Source organism: Malania oleifera, chromosome 12, assembly GCF_029873635.1.
Source record: "Malania oleifera isolate guangnan ecotype guangnan chromosome 12, ASM2987363v1, whole genome shotgun sequence".
In the NCBI taxonomy this organism is placed as follows: Eukaryota; Viridiplantae; Streptophyta; class Magnoliopsida; order Santalales; family Ximeniaceae; genus Malania; species Malania oleifera.
Window position 1 is genome coordinate 42,494,156 of NC_080428.1, and position 22,614 is coordinate 42,516,769.

A 22,614-nucleotide genomic window follows, 5' to 3' on the forward strand; every position below is an offset into this window, starting at 1 on the left:
AGTTTTCAAGTGATTTCAAGTGAATCATCAAAATATTTTCTAATTCAACTTTGAAAATATTTTGATAAACTATAAATGACTTGATTCCTCTCTATAGGATATGTAGGCAATCTACTCAATAGACTTAGTCATAATAACCAAAAGCATAAATTCCATTCCTTTTCTTTTCTTTATACATTTCTTTTTTTATCTTTCTTTGTGCTTGAATGTTTGTTGTTTTGAAAATGTATAAAGTAGTAGAGTTTTCATGAGATTAAGTTGTCTGTATAAACTTTAGAAAGCTTTTTCAAAAGAGGTTAAGTGTCTAAAATTTTTTTATAAAATAAATAAAGAAAAAAAAAAAGAGTTGTTGCAGGTGGTAGACCGGTGTCCGCGCACGGTTGATCGTTCATCACTGTAACTTGATTCTTTTTTTCCTTATTTTTTGACTTTTTCTTTAAATTTTGACTTTGAAAAATAAGAGACGCACATACATGTCAAACTTTTTGGGAAAAAATTGTATTTCCTTCATAATTTTATAAGTATGGTAATACACATATATAGAAGATAATTGAAACCTATTTTTGGATGCACAAATATTATGGCTAGAATAAAGGATGGTCCTTGAATCAGGGGATTTACAATCAAAGCTCATCCCTATAATCTCTCTAATTGATTCTAATGACAACTACGCCAACACTCCCCCTCCAGGTGCATACAGATTTCTTATGTCCAACTTGTCAAGTGAGTTTGCAGAAGTTCTTGCTACACACTGCCTTTGTAAGTATTTCTACTAACTGGTCTTCAAACTTCACAAAAGGAAAGCGAATTGTCTTGGCTTCAAGATTTTGTTTGATGAAGTGTCGATCTACCTCTATATGTTTGGTATGATCATGCTGGGCAGGGTTGCGAGAAATATCAATAGTTGTCTTATTGTCACAAAACATATCCATCTCGGACCTAGGAGCAAAGCCGATTTTCGTTACTAGTCTCCTCAGCTAGAGGAGCTCTCAAAGACCCTTAGCCATTCCATGGAATTCGGCTTCAGCACTCGAAAATGCCACTACCTTTTGTTTCTTACTTCTCCATGTAACTAGGTTCCCACCAGATTACATGAAGTAACCTGAAATGGATTTTATGTCCAAGATATTCTCTGCCCAATCTGCATCAGTATATCCTTCAACCCTCAAATGATTATTCTTTGAAAACATAAGTCCTCTTCCAAGAGATGACTTTAAGTGTCGTATAATTTGGATCACTACATCCATGTGATCCTTAATAGGACAATCCATGAATTGACTTACTACACTTACAACATAAGCAATATCTAGAAGAGTATGTGAAAGGTAGATAAGTTTCCCAACTAACCTCTGGTACCTTTCTTCATCTGGATATTCTCCAAGCCTATGGTTTTGGACTATTGGTATCTTAGCAGGTTTACACTTTAGTAATCCCACCTCATGTAGTTGATCAAGTACATATTTGCTTCATCTCAAAATCAGTTGCCAACTACTTTTGGAGTTTCAAAATTTATTCTGAATCATTTCCTATAATAATCATGTCATCTACATAGATTATCAACGTTGTTACCTAGTTGATGCATAAGGAAGAGTGCATGGTCTGAGCTGCTTCGTTGAAAACCATATTTCTTCATTGCCAAGCTAAATCGCCCAAGCCATGCTTGTGGTGATTGCTTTAGGCCATACAATGCGCATTGTAATTTACACACAACCTCAGTTGTTGAGGTTGTCGTGTAGCCTGGTGGAATATCCATATACACTTCCTCCTCAAGATCACCGTGAAGAAAGGCATTCTTTACATAAAACTAGTGCAGCGGCCACTCGAGGTTTGCTGCTAGAGATAACAAGATTATAACTGTATTCAACTTGGCTACTGGTGAGAACGTTTCCTGATAGTCTATGCCATATGTTTGTGTATAGCCCTTTGTGACTAGCCTTGCTTTATATCATTTGATAGATCCATATGCTTTGTGTTTGATGGAGAACACCCATTTGCACCTCACCGTCCTTTTTCCTTTAGGCAACGACACAAAAGTCCATGTTTTGTTCTTTTTCCACTTAGGGTCTGCTAGAGCTTCCTGGACATTAGCAGGAACATGGCACAAGGAAAGTTTGTGTGCAAATGTTTTGAGGGGTTTAGATAGTTGCTTTGTAGATACATAGTTGGCAATCAGATACCTTGACCTTCGTTCCTCAATTTCTAGAGAGTACCTATTTGGTGCCTTTCCACGATTGTGCCTAAAAGGTAAAATATAACTAGTAGCGGTATCTATATTATTATTAGTAGGAGGTGCAATAGGAGACTTTACCAAAAGAATATTCTCAAGAGATGGTTCTTCAGGTTCTGAGCAGTGGGGGAATCTAGTTCATCCCTAGGTGGTGTAGGTGTCGCTTTTAGAGTTATTTCAACCTCTGGATATGCATCTGGAGCTTCATACGGTTCCCTATTAACTACCATATTCATGTCATTAAACCCTAACTAGTCAAATCATGACCAATTCTGCTCTTCAACTTGGATCTCTGTTGACTTTACTGCAATCCCAAGAGGGGGGTGAATTGGAATTTTAAAGTTTTTCTCACCTAGGTCAAATAACCAGCAGCAGTATTTCACAAACCTAGGGTCAATCTAGAGCACATATAAAAATAAACTAATTAATACAACTGAATTAAATTTGCACAAGTAAATCAACTAAGCATGCACAGTATAGAAAAGCGAGTAAAGAAAAGATAACACCAGATATGTTATCGAGGTTCGGCAAATGTGCCTATGTCCTTACCTCCACTCGCAAGCCCGAGGATTCCACTACGGCTCACTTCATAGGTGGAGCGGCACTGGTTACAGCCAAGTCAAATCAGTAGGGCTGACCTCAACCTTTACATACAATCCTTCCGTGTAGAGACCCAAAAAATAATAGTAATTAAATAATAAAAAGAAAGAGAGATAAATGGGAGGAAAAGGAAAATTCCAAAAGGTCAAAGTCAGGGTTTGTCGACGAACCACCTGATTTCATTAATGAACTCCCTTATATGGTTCGTGGATAAGCTTCAGTATTTCATCGACGAAAAGATACCAAGATGGGAAATTCAGACCCTTTGGTTTGTCGACGAATTCATTATCTTGGTCAACAAACTCCGTTCATAAGTTCGTCGATGAGTCCATGTGTCTCGTTGACGAAACCACGTGGCCATCCATCTATAAATACGCAAAAAGTAAGATTTTGGAGAGAAAATCACTCTCTCTCTGTTTTCTCTCTCGATCTTCCTCCTTCTCTCTTCATTTCTCGCTCCGATTCACCCCATTTCGACGATCAGAAGTTACCACGTTGATCCTGGGGTGATTCTCTATAAGATTACCAGAGCAGAATGTTGATTTGAAGTCCTTGGGCACCATCTTAAAATCAGGGTAAGTAGGTTATTTTAGGATTTTCATGGTTATCAGGCTTTTCTGAACCTAGATTTTGTGTTAGATAAAAATATACTGAAGTTTGAGTTGATTAAACTAGGGTGTTGTGATTTTAGGGTTTGGGTTTTCGAACACCACAGACATGGGTTGAGGATCTCAGCGGGTGTTTCCTTAGGAACTCAAGTAACATTGATAAATAACTAGAAGTTTAGAATTTTATGGATAAAAGAGATATGTGATCCCGAGGAAAAGGCGAGTATAGTTATTATTCTGAGTTTGGGTTGATTGAATTAGGAAATGTACATTATTTTAGGGTTTTGAGTTTGGTACGTCGCAGGCGTGAGGATAGAGTTGGAGTCAGACCTCCCAATCAGTTAGTTACGGATATATGTTATGCCAGTTAAATTAGAGATTTTTACCAATGAAATATAGTATAAGAATAAGGGTTTTCAGAGTAAAAATAATACAGCTTTATAGATTATAGTACATGGGTCTTATTTATTTAATTGTGTGGCATGAGTAAATATCTATTCAGTATAGAATTTACATAGCTTTCAAAGTATTATGATTTGTAGTATATTTTCAAAAAGATGTTTTACAGAATTTACAGAATCATGATTTACAGTATACACACAGAAAGATGTTTCACAGCATTTACAGAATACCATGATATACAGATTACAAAACCATAACATTCAGAAATTACAGTTTATTCAGATAAGTTATTACAGTGTTATGGTTTGAAACAGAATCATGGTAAACAGTAATATTATATATATATATATATATATATATATATATATATATACAGTAGTATTATATAGTATTTGTAAATACCCGAGGAATAATGGTATTCAAATAATAAAGAAAAGCGAGAAAAATGGAAATCGAACAAAAAGAGGCAACAACCTTCGTCGTAGTATAGGTTCGTCGACGAACGTGTGCCTCGTCGATGAGAAGATATCGAGAGGTTGTTTTGGGCGACTTTGAATTTCATCGACAAAGGAGAGAGTTTGTCGACTAATTTTCTCTTGGCCTCGTCGACAAGGTGACGTGGCTCATTGACGAAGCTCCTAGTATAAATAGCCTAAAACTTAGTTTTTTAGCCGAAAAATCAGAAAAAATACTCCCTCTCTCTCTCCTTACGGTTTCTCTCTCCTCTCTCTTCAATTTCGGCTCCGTTGTTCGCCGAATCGACAATCTGAGGCCACCACAACGTTCCTGTGGAAGTTCTCTCCAAATTTGCCGGAGCGGATCGTTGGTGGAAGCGAGTTGAAATTCATCACCGAGTTGAGGTAAGACTTCTCATGCCAAATTTGGTCTTATTGTAGTTATACGAAATGATATTCAAAGAAAAATACTAAAGTTTAGTTCTGGGAGTTATTATTTTCAAAGAGTTGAACGGGGAACCCTACGAGTGTAGGATCGGAATTTTTAGGGGGTTTCTTTCCAGTGTTAGGAAAATGAATAAACTAAAGCAGTTATTTTTCCATACAAATTAGTATTATTTATCAGCAAATTAATTTTTAGGAAAGCATGTGTTATATTTGAATATTATTGAGAAAATGCATATTTTGGAAAATGCTGCTGCTATACAGGAAATGTATTTTTAGAATGAAATGTATGATTTTACTCAGCATTGTGTGGCATGAATATTATTTTACGTGATAAGTATTATGTTATGGCAAATTTTATGAGTAAAACATGTTTTCAGGAATTATAAAATAATACAGTACATTATGATTTTTGAAAATACATGATAATTGATTTATTTATTCAGAATGATATGTATGAGATATTCAGCGCAAGGCCGTGATTGATAGTCGGTGCAAGGCCGTGTTTTACGTATGATTTCGGCACGAGATCGTATTTATGAAATGTTCGGCGTAAGGCCATATTTATGAAATTATAGAAAATGCTATCAATTCATTTATGTTAAATGTTATATTATCATGTATTATATGTTATCAGAACTCGAACGTTAGTTTAGTTCAGTTTCAAGAACACGGTACCGTAACTATATAGATCAGATATCTTTGTTCAGATTGGTGCAACCACCCCACGAGGGGGTGGGAGATGGATAGTCGATGTGACTTTTAGTGTAGGGTTGTAGACGTCCACCTAGCAGTTTGGACCAGGGTGTGGTGGGCCCATCGTACATACAGACATTTTTTACTCAGCAGTGGTTGGCTAGCCATTGTCAGGTCCCACCTTCAGGCTGCACAACCCGTCATGGGGGTAATACATTACATCAGCTGGCTATTTATCCTGGGTATGTTTTCAGTATTATTAGCTATACCAGACAGTTATGATTAGCATTATTTATTAAAAATATGAAGGTATACGTTTATGCGATTATTAAATGATTAATGTTTTCTGGTATGGAAAATGTACTGTAAATCTATATTATCATTAAATATTCATGTTGCCACACAACTATGTTTAGTTTATTTTCACTTACTGAGAAGTGTCTCACCCCCGAACATTAAATGATTTTTAGGAAACCTAGAAGGATCGGCGGATCATGGCTGCCATTGAGTTTGTCGTGCTACCCCGTTAGGAGGGTAAGTCTTAAACTAGGATCAGGAAATTCTGATGTGGGATCCTAGAGATATTTTTGTATTTTAAGAGATTGTATATAAACACTGTGTTTTGGGATTATAGTTAACTCTGGAATTATGTATTTTGTGGTATTGAGATTGATGATTTACATTTACTGCTGCCTAGGTTCCACTGTGTATAACAGGTGTCCCGCTACCTACGGGTTCGGGTTCACTATTTTATTTACTACGTTCTATTATATGATTAGTTAAGCAGGTCATTACAGTATTAGACCCTGATGGACCAGATAGGATTTCAGAGCATGGTATCGTAGCTATTTCAATTCAGAGTGCAACCACATATCTCAGATAGTGTGTGAATTTTATGAGTAGTCGATCGTGCCTTGGGAGAGATTGCAGGCTCCCTGATAGTCCAGGTTGAGGCGGCCGATCTGATGACAGAGGTTTCAGTTGATTTATTTTAGTAGGCCAACCAGTGTTAAGTCCTGCCTACGGACTGCACAACCCTGTCATGAGGGGTCAAATCAGGACTTACAGTTATCCATCTCGAGAAGTTTTCACAGTTTTGTATATATATATATATATATATATAGATTTACATAAAACAACCTATATAATTATAGTTATCAGAGGTTTCAGTTGATTTATCTTGGTAGGCCAACTAGTGTTAAGTCCCACCTACGGGCTGCACAACCTGTCATGAGGGGTCAAATCATGACTTACAGTTATCCATCCAGGGAAGTTTTCATAGTTATGCATATATATATATAGATTTACAAAAAACAATCAATATACCTATAGTTATTAAAAGTATAACAAAATAGAAAGTTCACAAATAGTTGTATTTTAAGTCACATAGGTGTGAGTTATATTGTATTTTATTTTACATGTTATCTCAGTTTCAGCTGATTAAAAGTATATTGTTCATGTAAACTCAGTTGCCATACACTAGTAATAGCATATTTCGTCTTACTGAGAGCTGTCTCATCCCAGTAATTTAAACATTTCAGGTGTTCCAGTTAAACGAGCAGATCAAGCTCGAAGATAGAGGGGATCTTGTACTGCCCTGTCTGTAAGGTAAGTGAATGCTGGGAGACGTATTTTTGTGTAAATCCTAGATGATTTAATAGAAAATACTAGAGAGATGTGTATATACAAGTTTTGGGAAAATACTGAATTCTTGTATTGTAATTATGTTTTTCATTGAATAGGGGTGTTATCTTATGAACAGGAATTCTTTGGTGCCCACTTTGGGAGCGAAATGTTATAGTAGATTTTATCAGGGGTATCAGAGTAATATAGTTTTACAGCTTATATATATATATATAATGGTATGAATTTTTGGGTCATTACATTCCGGGCTAGATTATCACCCATTCAGGCCATGCTTGGAATACAACAAATATGCAATACAATTTTCGTGTACAAAAATACATGATTCTCCAATAAGCATATTTGTACCACTATAACCAATGCGCTTCAAAATGATAAGATCAATAAGCTCAGTGAAGACAATATTATAACTCTCAAGATAATGTCAGTGTGGCAATCAAAGTGTGAGAGTGTGCTATGATAACATCTTTGAAACAATATATATAAATATATCAACCAAAAATAGGGTTTCAAAGAATTCAAAAGTACAATCAAATATTTCAAAAAGATTTTCAAAAAATCAAGCACAAGAGATATTTAGAACACAAGTTTGTCAAAAAAAATTTTCTTTAAAAAAAAACATAAGATAAGCTCAAGAGTCTTGCAATAAAAATGCAAAGACTCACAAGCTAATAAAAGTTTCCTCACAAAATGAATTTTTGAATTAAATCTATGGGAAAAAACTTTTGTGCTTAACTCTCAATAAAATCAGTAAGCAATCACAACAATGAGAATTCAAAAGTACAATCAAATATTTCAAAAAGATTTCCAAAAAATCAAGCACAAGAGATATTTAGAACACAAGTTTGTCAAAAAATATTTTCTTAAAAAAAAACACAAGATAAGCTCAAGAGTCTTGCAATAAAAATGCAAAGACTCACAAGCTAATAAAAGTTTTCTCAAAAAATGAATTTATGAATTAAATCTGTGGGAAAAAACTTTTGTGCTTAACCCTCAATAAAATCAGTAAGCAATCACAACAATGAGAGTATAAGCTAGTATAGGAAGTGTAGGATATCTCACAATACTCTCACTCAATATGATTTTTCAAGGGAATAAGCAAAGGAGGAGTATTTGGGCTTGTATGTGAAGGAAAAGCACTAGAGAATTCAGAGAGAAATTTTCTTAATCAAATCTTTAATTTATTTATAATCTTTCCAAATGGGAGCATATATATAGCCTTCACCAGAAAAGTAATCGTTCGGATCGATAGGGATAATTTAAATTGTTTTAAAACATTTTAACCTTAATTAATCCGAGTTATCGTAGATAAAAATATGGCAACCCGAGAGTTTCAATCGCCGGGACCTCAGGGTCGGTCGTCCGAACACTCACAATTGGAAAAGTTGAACTTTTAACTTTGGGTGCCCAAAGACGTGTTTGGGTGGCTGAACTAAGTTGATTTTCCAATCATTCAAGGTTCGGTCGCTCAGTGGTCAGTTCGGTATGCCTAACTTCTTACTTCGGTCACTCGGTGTATATTTGAACCAAGTATTCGGGTGCCCGGGGAAGGTCAAAAAGTCAGTATTCATGGTTCGGTCGACCGTGAACAATGCGTTCATTTTGGGCCAGTCGCCCAAGCCAAGTCAACCTTTTTGATTTTTTACATATTCGGTCGATCGAGTCGTTTTCAACGCACAAGGTTTGGTAGCCCGAAATCTTTTAAAACTTAACATCTAGGTCTTGTTTTTAAGAAAAGTTTCCCCTGTTTGCATGATTATGATGTGTAGAATGAATTTTTCCAAGTGATTGTGTAGGGACCTAGGGTCGTTCTAAGGTCTTTGAGCTTATAGTTCCTACCATGCATGTCATGCATTAATTATTACAGACCTTTGATTATTATTATTATAGACCCGAATGATTAAAAATATAAAATACAAATGTAAATAATTTGTCTTCATTTTTCCTTGAGTCTCCCCATACACCACCAAGAGATATGATCCTTTTCCATTTCATGTGTAGAGTGATCCTGCACACAAACTCAGGACATAGGTTAAATACAAAGATATTTGTCATTATCAAAACGGGATATGACTAATAAGGTCAACATTCTCCCCCTTTTTTATGATGACAAATACTTCGTACAAAAGTGGCTATAGCCATGAAAGGCTCCCCCTGAGAATATGCATAAAGGAATTTTAAAGCTCAAGCATATGAGGAAAGATAAACATGCAATCAAAAAGTTTACCCAATTTTGCCTACTTCTCCCCCTTTTGCTTTTGACATCGACAAAAGGGATAAGGTAGAAAAGATAAAAGCTTATAAGCAAGCAATGGATAACAGTCATTCAAATACAAGATATGGTTTTGGAAAAGGAATTTTTAGAATTTTCAGCCACACGCCATTTGAAAGTGGAGCATTTGCCAAAAAAAACATTTGTATATTAAGGACCTGATTGATTTCAATTTTCCAATAATCCACATCAATCAACTCAAACAGTCCAATATGGATCAAAACAATCAATATAAGTATAACTATCAACATCTAAAAGATAGAATAGTCATGCAATGCAAAATGAATAACATAAATAATCTCACAAAGTTTGAAATATAGCAATGATAGACTTAAAATTTTCAGAGCCGTAGTTTTCTAAGTTAAATAGCTCCCTCTCAGTTTGTGCACTCTATCATATTTCTAGGAGGCATCTGTACTATGCATTAGACCTAACTCACATCTAATCTATATAAATCTATCCTCCTGAAGAGGTTTTGTGAGTATGTCAGCCCACTGTTCATTAGTGCACACAAACTTAAGTGCCACATCCCTCTTTTGCACATGATCACGAATAAAATAATGTCTAATTTCAATGTGTTTGGTTCTTGAATGTGAGATGAGATTTTTTGAAATATTGATTGCACTAGTGTTATCACATTTGATTGGAACCGTGTCATAGTGCAACCCAAAGTCCATAAGTTGTTGCTTCACATACAATGTTTGAGCACAACAACTTCTAACCACAATATTTTCAGCTTCGGCTGTGGATAAGGCAACAGAGTTCTATTTCTTGGAGAACCAAGAAACTATAGATTGTCTTAAGTAATGACAAGTGCCACTAGTGCTCTTATGATCTACTTTACTACCGGCAAAGTCAGCATCCGTGTAACTAACAATATCAAATAAAGTATGTTTAGGGTACCACAAACCTAACTCAATAGTCCCAACAAGGTACCTAAGTATCCTATTAACTGCTAACAAGTGAGACTCCCTAGGTGCAGCCTGAAATCTAGCACACATACAAATACTAAACATAATGTTAGACCTACTAGCAGTAAGATACAAGAAATAACCAATCATGTCACGATAAAGTTTGACATCAACAGGGATGTCTTCCTCATCTTTATCAATTTTAGTGGAAGGGCTCATAGGAGTTCCTAGAATTTTACCGTCTTCCATATTAAATTTCTCGAGCAAGTCCCTAACATATTTTGATTGGCATATGAAAGTCCCATGTTTGGCTTGTTTAATTTGGAGTCCTAGGAAGAAACTTAGTTCAACCATCATGCTCATTTCAAATTCATTTTGCATGTATTCGGTAAACTCATTACACAATTCATCATTTGTAGCTTCAAAGATAATATCATCAACGTATATTTGTACAAGGAGCATATGATCATTTTTAGATTTAATGAAAAGTGTAGTATCAATTTTGCCTCTGGTAAAACCATTTTCTAGAAGAAGGCCATTAAGCATCTCATACCAAGCTCTAGGAGCTTGTTTCAATCCATACAGGGCTGTTGGAATTGGTGTATTCCCAAAAGGGGGGGTGAATTGAAAATTTAAAACTTTTGCCCAGGTTAAATCAAATTCCTCAACCAGTATTACGCAAACCTAATGTCTTTCTATTTAATTAAAAGCTCAATCAAATATTTAAACAATTAAGCGCAAACATTCAAGTGCTAAAATTTAAAGTGCGGAAAATAGAAGCAAACACACGATATGTTATCAGGGTTCGGCCAATACTGCATATGTCCCCGCCTCAAGCTCACAAGCAATAGGATTCCACTAGTTGCTCACTTCACGAGTGGAGCAACACCATTTACAGCACCTTACGAGGATGGTGCACGTAGTTCTCTTAACCGGGTTTGAACCAGTCTGGGACTATTCACATGGCTAGTCTCCCTCTTCTGACCATACGCCAGGAGTACAATAGATAATCAAATGTGTACAAATAAATGATTCTAATACAAGCTTATGTGTACAATATGAAGCTCAAATACACTCACACCTGATATGAAATATAAGCTCAAGTGAGTATGTGATTTTCTCAAAATTACTTAAGCACTCTTTGAGTTAGGTGTATATAATAAAGCACTTTAAAGATTTAAACCCTAAACAAATAATTTTCTTCCAAAAATAATTTTTCAAATAAAGTTCAGGAGAACCTAGGGTTTTTGCTTTCAAATGATTTTTCTCAAAAACAATATATATGATCTTTGATAAAAATGAAATATGAAATATGTGCTCTTCAAAAATCTAAAGAAAACTTCAAATGAAATCTCCAAAATATATTTAATAATAAAGTGTAGGCGATCTAGCATTCAAGCTCAAAAAGGATTTTCCAATAAAACAATATGAGCTTTGAAATCTTGCAATAGATGTGCAAGATTCACAAGCATAGAAAGTTTACTCCCAAAGATATTTATCAAATGAAAACATGTGGGAGAAACAATAAGACCACTCTCAAAGGTATTTTTCAAAATGAAAATCAAAGAGAGAGCGGATGCCTTGAATAACAAAGGCCCAAAATAAGAATGCTCCTTTTTAACAAAGAATTTTTCAAAAGAATGAAAAAGAGAGTGTAAAATTGAATGAAGAAAAAATAATTTTGGGAGAATTTTCTCTCTAATCTTCTTATTGAGAAAAGAGTAATGGAGGGGGTATATATAGACTTAGGAGGATTTTTGACCGTTAGGGACGTATTAGGAATTTTTGAGAAAGTTTAAGAAAGGTTAATAAAAAATAACCTCGTTTTAAACTTGGTAAAATTCGAGCAACTCAAGAGGTTCGGTTGACCAAGTTACTCAGTTGGTTGACTAAAGAATTTTTGAACTGAAGTGTTGGTCTACCGGACTTAAGGCGATATTAGAACCTCCGAGGTTTGGTCGACCAGCTAGAGTTCGATTGACCAAACTTGCACATTCAGTCATCCAGGCTATTTGATAATTGGGAGTTTGGTTGACTAGGGCGTTGGGAAATCCCCATGTGCCGGTTCGGTTGACTAGGGCATTGAAGTTTATTTCAAACTTGGTCGACTAAATGGTTATACTTTTGACCTTGGGGAGGTTCGGTCGATCGAAGGTCTTAGTATCTTTTGGTTTGGTCGACCAAATGGTCAACTGTTGACCTGAAAAGGTTCGTTCGACCGAAGGTTTATGTGTGTTCTGGTTTGGTCAACCGAACACACAAAGTGTAATAACCCAAGAAATTAATTAGGGTCTCGTCAACGAACATAGGGGATTCGTCAACGAGGACACATGAGGATCTCGTCGACGAAGACACGTCTCGTTGACGAGAAGATACCGAGAGGGGGTTTTTGGAAGTCTGAAATTTGTCGACGATGGGTGCAGGTTTGTCGATGAACTCTCTTCAGGGCTCGTCAACGAGATGACGTGTCCCGTCGACGAATCCGGGCCTATAAGTACTTCTAAAATCGGATTTTGACATAATTTCAGCACAAGAAATCTCCTCTCTCTCTCTCTACCTCTAAAATTATCCCCTCACCTTCTCTCTTCGATCCTGGCTCCATTTCCCGCCTGATCGAAGATCTGAGGCCACCATGACGCTCCCGGTGAAGTTCTTTCCAAGTCTGTCGGAACATATTGTTGGTGGAGTTGGTTTCAAATTCATCCCAATTTCAGGGTAAGGAAGTTTATTCAATATTTGCTTTCCCTACAATTGTAAGAAATGTTGTATACAAAGAAATACTGATATTTTGTTCTAGGGGATATTGTTTTCAGGATATTGAGCGGGGAACCCTGTGGGTATAGGGCAAGAGTACAGTAGGGGTTTTCCAGAATTTAGGTAAGGAAAATATGCTATGCTAGAGATTTCTAATATTTAAATTAGAAGATTTTGAATGTGTATTTACAAGCATGCAGATCAGATTATATTTCCAGAATGTCATGGATATTATTTTTACAGCAGAATTATAGAAATGGAGCATGAGATTTTAATTACACAGTTGTGTGGCCTGATTTTATTATAGTTTAATATGTTGATTGTGAAATTTTATAGATATCCAGATATACAGTTAAATAGTAGAAAGCATAATTTACAACATTATTTAGAGTAACATGATTCTAAACCATAACACTCAGATATATATTTCAAATACTATATACAGATATTATAGAAAGATATAACGGATAGTACAAACAGATATTATAGATCTTAAACACAAATATTACCGATATTATAGACAGGTTATATAAATAGATTATACAGACAAATTATATAGTCAGATACACAATTATAGCATCAAGATGCTACAGTTATATTATCAGATATTACAGTATTTACAGTACAGAATTAAGTGTTATGGTTATTCTAAAATCATGTTAAAAGTAGCAAGATAAATATATATTTATATATGTATACAGTATTACACGATATCAGATCCCTATGGAAATTTACAGAAAAATATATACAGCAGAGCACGGTACCGTTGCTATTTCAGACACGTGCAACCACATAACTTAGATAGTATGTGGATTCCGTCTAACCGTGCGAGGAGAGATTGCAGTCTCCCCAGTATGCTGGGTTGAGGTAGTCGGTTAGACGAGATAGAGGTATGATTGGTCTGGAGTGATTGCAGTGGGCCAGATTTAGACAGATTGGCGAATGTTAGAGATTCAGATTGAGTTGCCTAGTACGCCAACTAGAGTAACTCCAGCCTACGAGTCGCACAACCCTATCATGAGGGGATATATCATGATATATAGATCCCAGGGTATAGCATAAGTTCCTATGTACAGATATATCACACAGCAACAATTTCATTATTATATTAGCAGTATGTACAGATAGCAAGCTTAGATACATAGTTATATTTTAAACTACATTACATGTGTTTTGTACAGTATATTAGCTTATTCATTTTTACAGTATTTGTATTATTTCAGTTATTAAATGTACAACTCAGCCTTCACACACTAGTGATAGCATATTTCCTTTTACTGAGCGTCCTCTCATCCTAGTGACTTATTATTTTTGAGGAGATCTAGTTAGGCGAGCAGATCAGGCTCGTGGGTAGAGGTTGCTTTGGCGCTGCCCTTGCTGAGAGGGTAGGTGTATTTTGGTGCCAGTGAGTTGGGGTAGATCCCTGATTTTTAATGTCAGCACTAGGTATTTTGTGTTGTAAATATACTTCAGAATATTATAATTTTCTCGTATTGTATATATACTAGTTCCCAGTTTTTGTATACTGCTGCTTAGATATCTATGATGTACAAAGTTTTCCTCAATGCTCCTTTGAGCCTGAGGTATTATCTGTAGTATTTCAGACAGATGATATTATATTATATGTATATAGATGGAAAAAAAATGTTAAAGAAGTAGGAGGTCGTTACAGTTTGGTATTAGAGCCTAGGTTGTTAGGTTCTGTAAACTTTAGAGTGCAGCAGGAACAATACTAGAATATAGGAAACGAATTTGAGGTTTGATCTATGGTCTAGATACAGGAATTTCGTGGTGGTTTCTATGTTTTTCCTAGGGTGACGATTTCAGAAAAATCATAGTAAACTATCGACGAGTCGTATGTTTGGGTTGCAGGACTGGATTCTGGGGTAAGAAAAAGGGGAGTTGTTAATAGAGAAACTGAGATTTTAGTTGAATGAATAGATTAGACTTGTACGGGAGATAGGATTCTGAAACAATGTTCTGTGTATTTTCAGGATGGATCAAAGGAGTAGTGGTATATATACTGGAGATGACATACCAGGACCCTCTAGTATGGGAGGTGGAGATACAGATGTCGTATTACGCAGCGTCACCCAATAGGTGGTGGCTGAGATGGCCAAAAGTGAAGGAGAGCGTAGTTGCACGATCGAGCAGTTTACGCAGATGAAGCCTCCTTCTTTTGCTTGAGGACCTGACCCGATTGTAGCTGAGAATTGGGTTAAGGACGTAGAGGAGAGTTTAGCAGTATTAGAATGTACAGACAAGTAGAAAGTGGCATTTGCAACGTTTAAACTTATAGGAGAAGCAAAATGCTGGTGGAGATTAGCACGGATGATTGAGGAGCAGAGGCTGGATCCAGTGCCAGTGCCATGGAGTAGATTCAAGGAATTATTCTTCGAGTGATATTTTCCTGCTATTGTTCGGAGCGCAAAGGCAGCAGAATTCCTACATCTGACTTAGGGGTTGATGACAGTGACACAGTATGCTGCGCGATTTCTTGAGTTGTACCGTTTCGCCCACATTTGGAACCAGACTAGGAGAAAAAGGCAAGGAAGTTTAAAGAAGGTCTGAAGCAAAGTTTATTCGAGCAAGTTATCGACTTTTGGGCTCAGACGTTCACAAAGGTGGTAGATAAAGCTGTTATTATTGAGAGTGGTATGCAGAGAGGTGCGGCAGCTCAGGGTCAGAGGAAAAGGTCCGCGCCTCAGGATTTACAAGCAAGCTCTAGCCGAGGGCCATGGAGAGGAGATCTCTATAGAGGTGGTTAGGGATGGATGTCAGGCTGTGGTGGTTTTTAGGGTGGACGGGCTGTTCCTACCTATCCTAGATGTGGTCGTAGACATCCAGGTGAATGCAGAATGGGAGAGGACGTCTGCTACCATTGTGGGAGACCCGGGCATAGATCATGGTCGTGTCAGGGATTGCCAGCTCAGGCACCAGCTCCCCGACCATTTCGGGGTGGTTATCAGGCGCCCCATGGAGGACAACAAAGGAACACTACACCGGCGAGAGTGTACGCATTGACGCCGGGTGATGCCGATGCACTTGGAGACGTAGTTACAGGTACCCTTACTGCTTTCTCATATACAATTATTATTTTCTTTGATACAGGTGTCACCCACTCTTTTATTTCATCGATATATGCTAAGTTAACGGGATATGAGGCACAGTTGTTGAATATTGGGTTAGTTGTAGCTATGCCGACTGGGTAAGTGGTGAGATGTAGCAGGGTACTGAGGGGTTTTTCAGTAACTATTCAGGGAAAGATATTGCCAGCAGATTTGGTGATATTAGAAATCCAGGGATTTGATATAATTCTGGGTATGGGTTGGCATATAATCATGCTAGTATTGATTGTTATTTGAAAGAAGTGATTGTCAGACCTCTGGCGAGCGAGAATACAGATTTCTTGGTTGGCGGGTACGTTCTTCTCCACAACTTGTATCGGCTATTTAGGTGAGAAAACTGATTCAAGAAGGCTGTCAGGGATTTGTTGCCTACATTAAGGAATTTCCAAAAGAAGAATTGAAACAAGCTGATATTCCTATGGTCAAAGAATTTTCAGACGTATTTTTAGAAGAATTATCTGGTTTACCACCAGACCGTGAAGTTGAGTTTACAGTGGATCTTCTACTGGGGTCAGCGCCAGTATCTAAAGCACCTTACTGAATGGCCCTAGCCAAGTTAAAAGAACTGAAAGATCAATTGTAAGAATTAGTTGATAAGGGATTTATCAGACCCAGCGTGTCGCCCTAGGGAGCACCAGTTTTATTTGTGAAGAAGAAAGATGGGACCATGAGGATGTGTATAGATTACAGGGAGATAAACAAAATGATAGTTAAGAATAAATATCCTCTTCCTAGGATCGACGACTTGTTTGATCAGCTCTAAGGGACCTAGGTTTATTCCAAAATTGACCTGTGGTCGGGTTATCATCAGGTGAAAGTGAGGGCAGAAGATGTCTCAAAAACAGCATTTCGAATGAGATATGGGCATTACGAGTTCTTAGTAATGCCATTTGGGTTGACTAACGCACCAACGGTATTCATGGATTTAATGAACCGAGTGTTCCATCAGTACCTAGACCAGTTTTTGGTTGTATTCATTGATGATATACTGGTCTACTCGAGGAGTTTTGAGGAGCACGAACATCATTTGAGGCTGGTATTTGCAAACATTGAGAGAGAGAGAGTTATATGCGAAGTTCAAGAAATGTGAATTCTGACTAAGGCATGTTTCTTTTCTTGGCCATGGGATCTTTGAGGCAGGTGTATCTGTTGACCCGAGTAAGATAGAGGTAATGGTAAATTGGGTGAGACCAGGAAATATTCAAGAGGTTAGGAGTTTTCTGGGTTTAACAGGTTATTATCGGCGCTTTGTGGACAGTTTCTCCAGTTTATTAGGTCCGTTAACGCGACTAACGAGGAAAAATGTGAGTCTTGAATGGACTGATGACTGTGAGCAGAACCTTCAGGAATTGAAATAGAGATTGGTTACTGCCCCAGTGTTGGCTATCCCATCAAGGTAGGACGGGTTTGTGATATACAATGATGCGTCCTTGAAGGGGCTTGGGTAGGGGTGAGCATAATTCGGTTAAAACCGAATTAACTCGATTAACCGACTGAAATTGGCCGGTTCGGTTCGGGTAAAAAAGTTAGTTCGGTCGGTTCGGTTAAAATTTTTAAAAATCTCGGTTAATCGGGTTCAGTTCGGTTAACGCTTAAAAAAACATCGGTTAACCGAAATTTTAATATACTTTATACTATATTAATAATAGGGCCCGCGGGCGGGCGACTCGGGCTTAGCCCGCTTAGCTGCTTGGGGCTTGGGGCCTGGGCTTGGTGGGAAAAAAAGGCTCCGTGCGGTGCCTTCCGGGCCTCCGGCCTTCACTCATTTCACTCCACAGTCCACAGTCCACACTCTCGGTCCACAGCACCAGGCTCCACACTCCACAGAGGCACACGCACAGTCGCACAGACACACACAGACTCACACTCTCACAGACTCACAGTGGGGAATCGGGGATTTGGGGATTAGAGTTAGGGTTTATCATCGCTTCCTCAGTCCTCTGTTCCTCGGTTTCTCTGTGCTCCGCCGAGTGCCGAGTGCCGATCTGCCCCACAGGCCGCAGCTCTCCTCTCCTGCCTCTCCATCGGAGTCGTCGGACATTCGGACCACCTTTGGAGGCTTGGAGCCTCTTGTCTCGGTCCTCACTAAGTCACTCCTCAGCGTGACAGCATCTCGGACTCTCAGTCTCAGCCACCAGTGCACCACCTCGCCGTGACCTCGCCGTGCAAAGCCGAACCCCAGTGGGCAGTGGCAGTAAGCCAGTAAGTCAGTAACTCCTCCTCCTCGTCTTCTTCTTCTTCTTCTTCTTCTTCTTCTTCTTCCACTTTTGTTATTATATTTATGTGCGTTTTTTGGGTTTGCATTTATCAACATTTTTGCTGCTTTATTTTTAATTTCCGGTAGAAATTATTAGAAGGTTTAGAATGGAAAATATGATTTGTCTTTGAAGTTGATTTTGCATTTAGGATGAGTATTTCAGTTTTAGTGTAAATAGTTAGGACCTTCAGATTATTCAACAAATTTGGTTTTGTGTTTATTAACGAATTCAGCTTCAAAATATTTAATGGATGCTCCCAAACACCACCTTAGAGCCGTGAAAATTAGGTGAAATCTGGAGAAAATTTATCCTAGTTCTTGGTTGGTTTTATTGGAATGCATTATTTAGTGCTTGAAAATTTTTAATCTTGAAAGTTCAATGAGAACATATTCCATTGAAACATTATCAAGTGTCTGCTTCCATTTTATTTTGTGGAAAAACGTTGTATTGTAATTTTATTATCTTTTAGCCAGAAATAAGTGATGCAAATTTATTCATTAAAATGTTATTCACAACAAATGCATCAATTAAATTTCAGTGGAATGCTCAATGCGTGCTCATTGCATGCATTTTTAATAATTGAAACCCAAAACCACATTTTTTGAGCTTTCTACATATAATTGCCACTTGCTAAGTTATGAATATGAATGCAATAGGTAAGCATATTGTTTTATGTAAAAGTTTTTAAGGTAAGAAAGCTTTATGTTGTGATTAGAGTATTTTTTTTTTAAAATTTGGATTAGTACTCTTCTTAGTCTTCTATGATGGACTTTACCCTTCTTTTTTATTTTTTTTCAGATATTAAAGGGAAAATGAGCAATGACTTGCCTATAGAGGTGGAGGTGCCAAACTTGGAAGATGCAATAATGACGCAAGCTAATTCCCAACATCAGCCTTCAAATCCCAGTATGACAAGTGAGAGTGCTACTAATCCTCCTACTCAATCAAATGAAAAAGTTAGGAAGAGAATGAGACCAAGATCTGAAGTGTGGGATCACTTCACTAAATTTGTGACGGAGTCTGGTGAAATGAAGGGTAAGTGTCATTATTGTCATATTGATTACTGTGCTGATCCTAAAAAGAATGGTACGGGCACACTTAGATATCATATGGTTAGATGTGCACAAAATCCACATGTTGAAGAAACAAAACAGACACAATTAAATTATCAACCAGCCTTAAAAAATGCAGAGGGCTCAGAGGCAACTCTTACAAATTGGAAATTTGACCAAGAGGCAATTCGAAAGGCATTATCTTACATGCTTACTGTTGATGAATTGCCTTTTAAATTTGTAGAGAATATGGAATTCAAACATCTTATGAAAGTTGCATGCCCTCATTTTCGAATTCCATCAAGATGGACAATTTCTAGGGATTGTTATGATCTTTACATGGAAGAGAGGTTAAAGTTGAAAAAGTTTTTAAAAACCTCCTCTCAAAGGGTTAGTTTCACAACTGATACATGGACTTCTTTGTAAAAGGTCAATTATATGTGTTTGACTGCACACTTTATAGATAATGATTGGAAATTGAACAAAAAGATCCTTAACTTTTGTCCAATTTATAGTCATAAAGGTGAAGAGATAGGTATGGCCATTGAGAGGTGTTTGCTTGACTGGGGAGTTGATAATGTGTTTACAATGACTGTAGATAATGCAAGTTCAAATGACGTTGCAATTGCCTACATAAAAAGAAAAGTTTCAAATTGGAGAAAAGACATTTGTGGAGGCAAATTCTTGCACATGAGGTGCATTGCACATATAATTAACCTAGTTGTGCAAGATGGTTTGAAAGAAATGGGGGATTTAGTTGCTCATGCTAGAGATGCAGTCAGATATGTTAGGCATTCACCTGCTAGGTTGAAAAATTTCAAGCGTTGCGCAGAAGTAGAAAAAGTAGAATGCAAAAAGATGTTATGCCTAGATGTTAGCACTCGATGGAATTCTACTTATTTGATGCTAGACACAGCTCAAAGATATGAAATGGCTTTTGAAAGGTTTAGGGATGAAGATCCTTCATTTAGAATTGAGCTTGAGACTAGGGATGGCATACCAAGTAGTTTTGATTGGGAACAAGTTAGAAAATTTGTGATGTTTTTGGAACACTTCTATGAACTCACTATACCAGTTTCAGGTTCTTTGTATGTTACAAGTAATACCTTTTTTGATGAAATTAGTGGGATTGATTGTCTTCTAAAAGAGTGGGAAAATAGTGATGACCTGGAGTTGAGTTTAATGAGAATGAAAATGAAGGATAAATACATTAAGTACTGGGGAAACATTGACAAAATGAATATGTTGATTTTTGTTGCATTTGTTCTTGACCCTAGACGTAAGTTGGGATTTGTGCAATATGCTCTTTCTACTATGTATGAAGGCGACAAAGGTTTATTGGTAAGGAAAAAGGTACAGGATACAACAATGGAATTGTTTGCTGAGTATAAAAAGTTATCACAATCTAAAAATGAAGAATCAAACAGAAGTGAAACTTCAAGCTCGACTTGCTCCACTGGTCAAGGTGAAGCAGCAGAACGAAAGTTCAAAGTTTTATATCAAAAGTACAAGACTCAAATTGGAGGTGGAGATAATAAATCAGAGTTGGATAGGTATTTGGGGGAGGATTGTGAAAAGGACGTGGAGGGTTTTGATATTTTGGAGTGGTGGAGGTTAAATAGTCAAAGGTTTCCCGTCCTTTCACATATGGTTCGTGATGTTTTAGCAGTACCCATCTCTACAGTTGCTTCAGAGTCTGCTTTTAGCACAGGGGGGCGTGTTCTCGATGCCTTTAGGAGTTCTTTGACTCCTAAAATTGTTCAAGCTCTTATCTATACACAAGATTGGATTCGGGGTTCACATACTCCAATTAAGGTTGAAGAAGACATAGATGACCTTGAAAATCTAGAAAAAGGTAATATTATATTTATATGTTGTCAAAAATTTTCAGTTGTTCATTGAATGATTAATTATTACAACTTACGAGTGCTTCTATACAATTTTTTAGAGTTGTCAAAGGTTGCATTGGAGTCCACAATTGGTGAATAAGACAAACAAAGAAAGACAAAGGGTTGGTTTCATACTTTCATATTGAGATTATGCTTTAGTGTTTTGTCATATAAATTACATGCTATCAATTATCATTATTTTGGTTTGTTACAGACTTACAGGTGAAATAAGTAGAGAAATTGTGCTTTGTATTTTGCAATGTAAGAAGCTGAAAAGTGGGAGTTTCTAATACAAGAAGCCATGAAATTGTAGCTGTCACTTGTCAGCTGATGTATGAAGCATTGAAGTTCTAGTTTTTTATTTTAATTTTTTAGAAACAATTTATATTTTATGTTTGTTTTTTATTTTTATTTTGCACAAACTATTTACATTGGTCTGTAATATAATATTATGAACTTTGTACTCTTGAACTCAAATCCAAGTAGACACTGCAGACCTTTAAATTTCATGTTTGGTGACTTTGGTCTGTGATTATATTTTTTTAGGAAGATTTTCTAGATTGTTTTGGTATGCAGATGATTTTATTTTTACATTTATTAGATTTTATGTAAACAGGGTTCTATACTTCTATTTTTACATTGATTATATTTTATCTAAACAGGGATAAGACACCTAGTTGACTAGTTGTGAGCCTCTGATGGTGTCATTATAGATTTTTTTTTTCTTCAAAATTAAGAATTTCTTAATTCAACTGACGATGGGTAACCCTACCCCCAATTCACTCCACCCCACTTTTTTTTTTTCTATTGAATTCTGGGATTGTCTTGCTTAATTTGCCTTTAGTAGAAACTAAACTTGTGCAAAATACAGATTATTTGTTTCCATTATTCATATCACTATTTCACCAGTTCCGTGAAGAGCGTATTTTTACTTTCCCAGGTCCTTTGAAGCTTCATCTGGCCATACCTAGTTATCACCTTTGGTCATTTAAAAGAGGTAGAGATGCAGGAGCTGTAAAAGAAGAGATTTTACCAGTAAGCCAAACAACCATTATGGTACAAAGAGGAATTTGCACAAATGGTGAAAAATCCAAGTTTCAATACATGGGTAGATGATAAAAGTCAGTATCAATAATAATAGTAGCAGTAGAAGTAGTAGTAGTAGTAAGTGCCAGAGATGTCTTGAAGGAGTGAAGAGGTTATGTGCCAGGGCTTCCACTAGGAGCGTGAGATTTGGCATCATACCCCACTAGTCAAACAATTAATAATTTTTA

At 36.8% G+C, this 22,614-nt stretch overlaps 1 protein-coding gene across 1 annotated transcript; it reads left to right on the top strand.

The window, feature by feature from the left end:
• Nucleotides 1-19,988: 19,988 nt before the first annotated feature.
• LOC131143898 (zinc finger BED domain-containing protein RICESLEEPER 2-like) lies at nt 19,989-21,571 on the top strand. Its single transcript, XM_058092257.1, has 2 exons — nt 19,989-21,306; nt 21,555-21,571. Exons 1-2 carry the CDS (start codon nt 19,989-19,991, stop codon nt 21,569-21,571), a joined length of 1,335 nt encoding a protein of 444 aa, XP_057948240.1.
• The last annotated feature ends 1,043 nt before the right edge of the window (nt 21,572-22,614 follow it).

Coding starts and splice junctions, on each gene's coding strand:
- LOC131143898 (XM_058092257.1), top strand. CDS start 19,989: ATGGCCATTGAGAGGTGTTTGCTTGACTGGGGAGTTGATAATGTGTTT.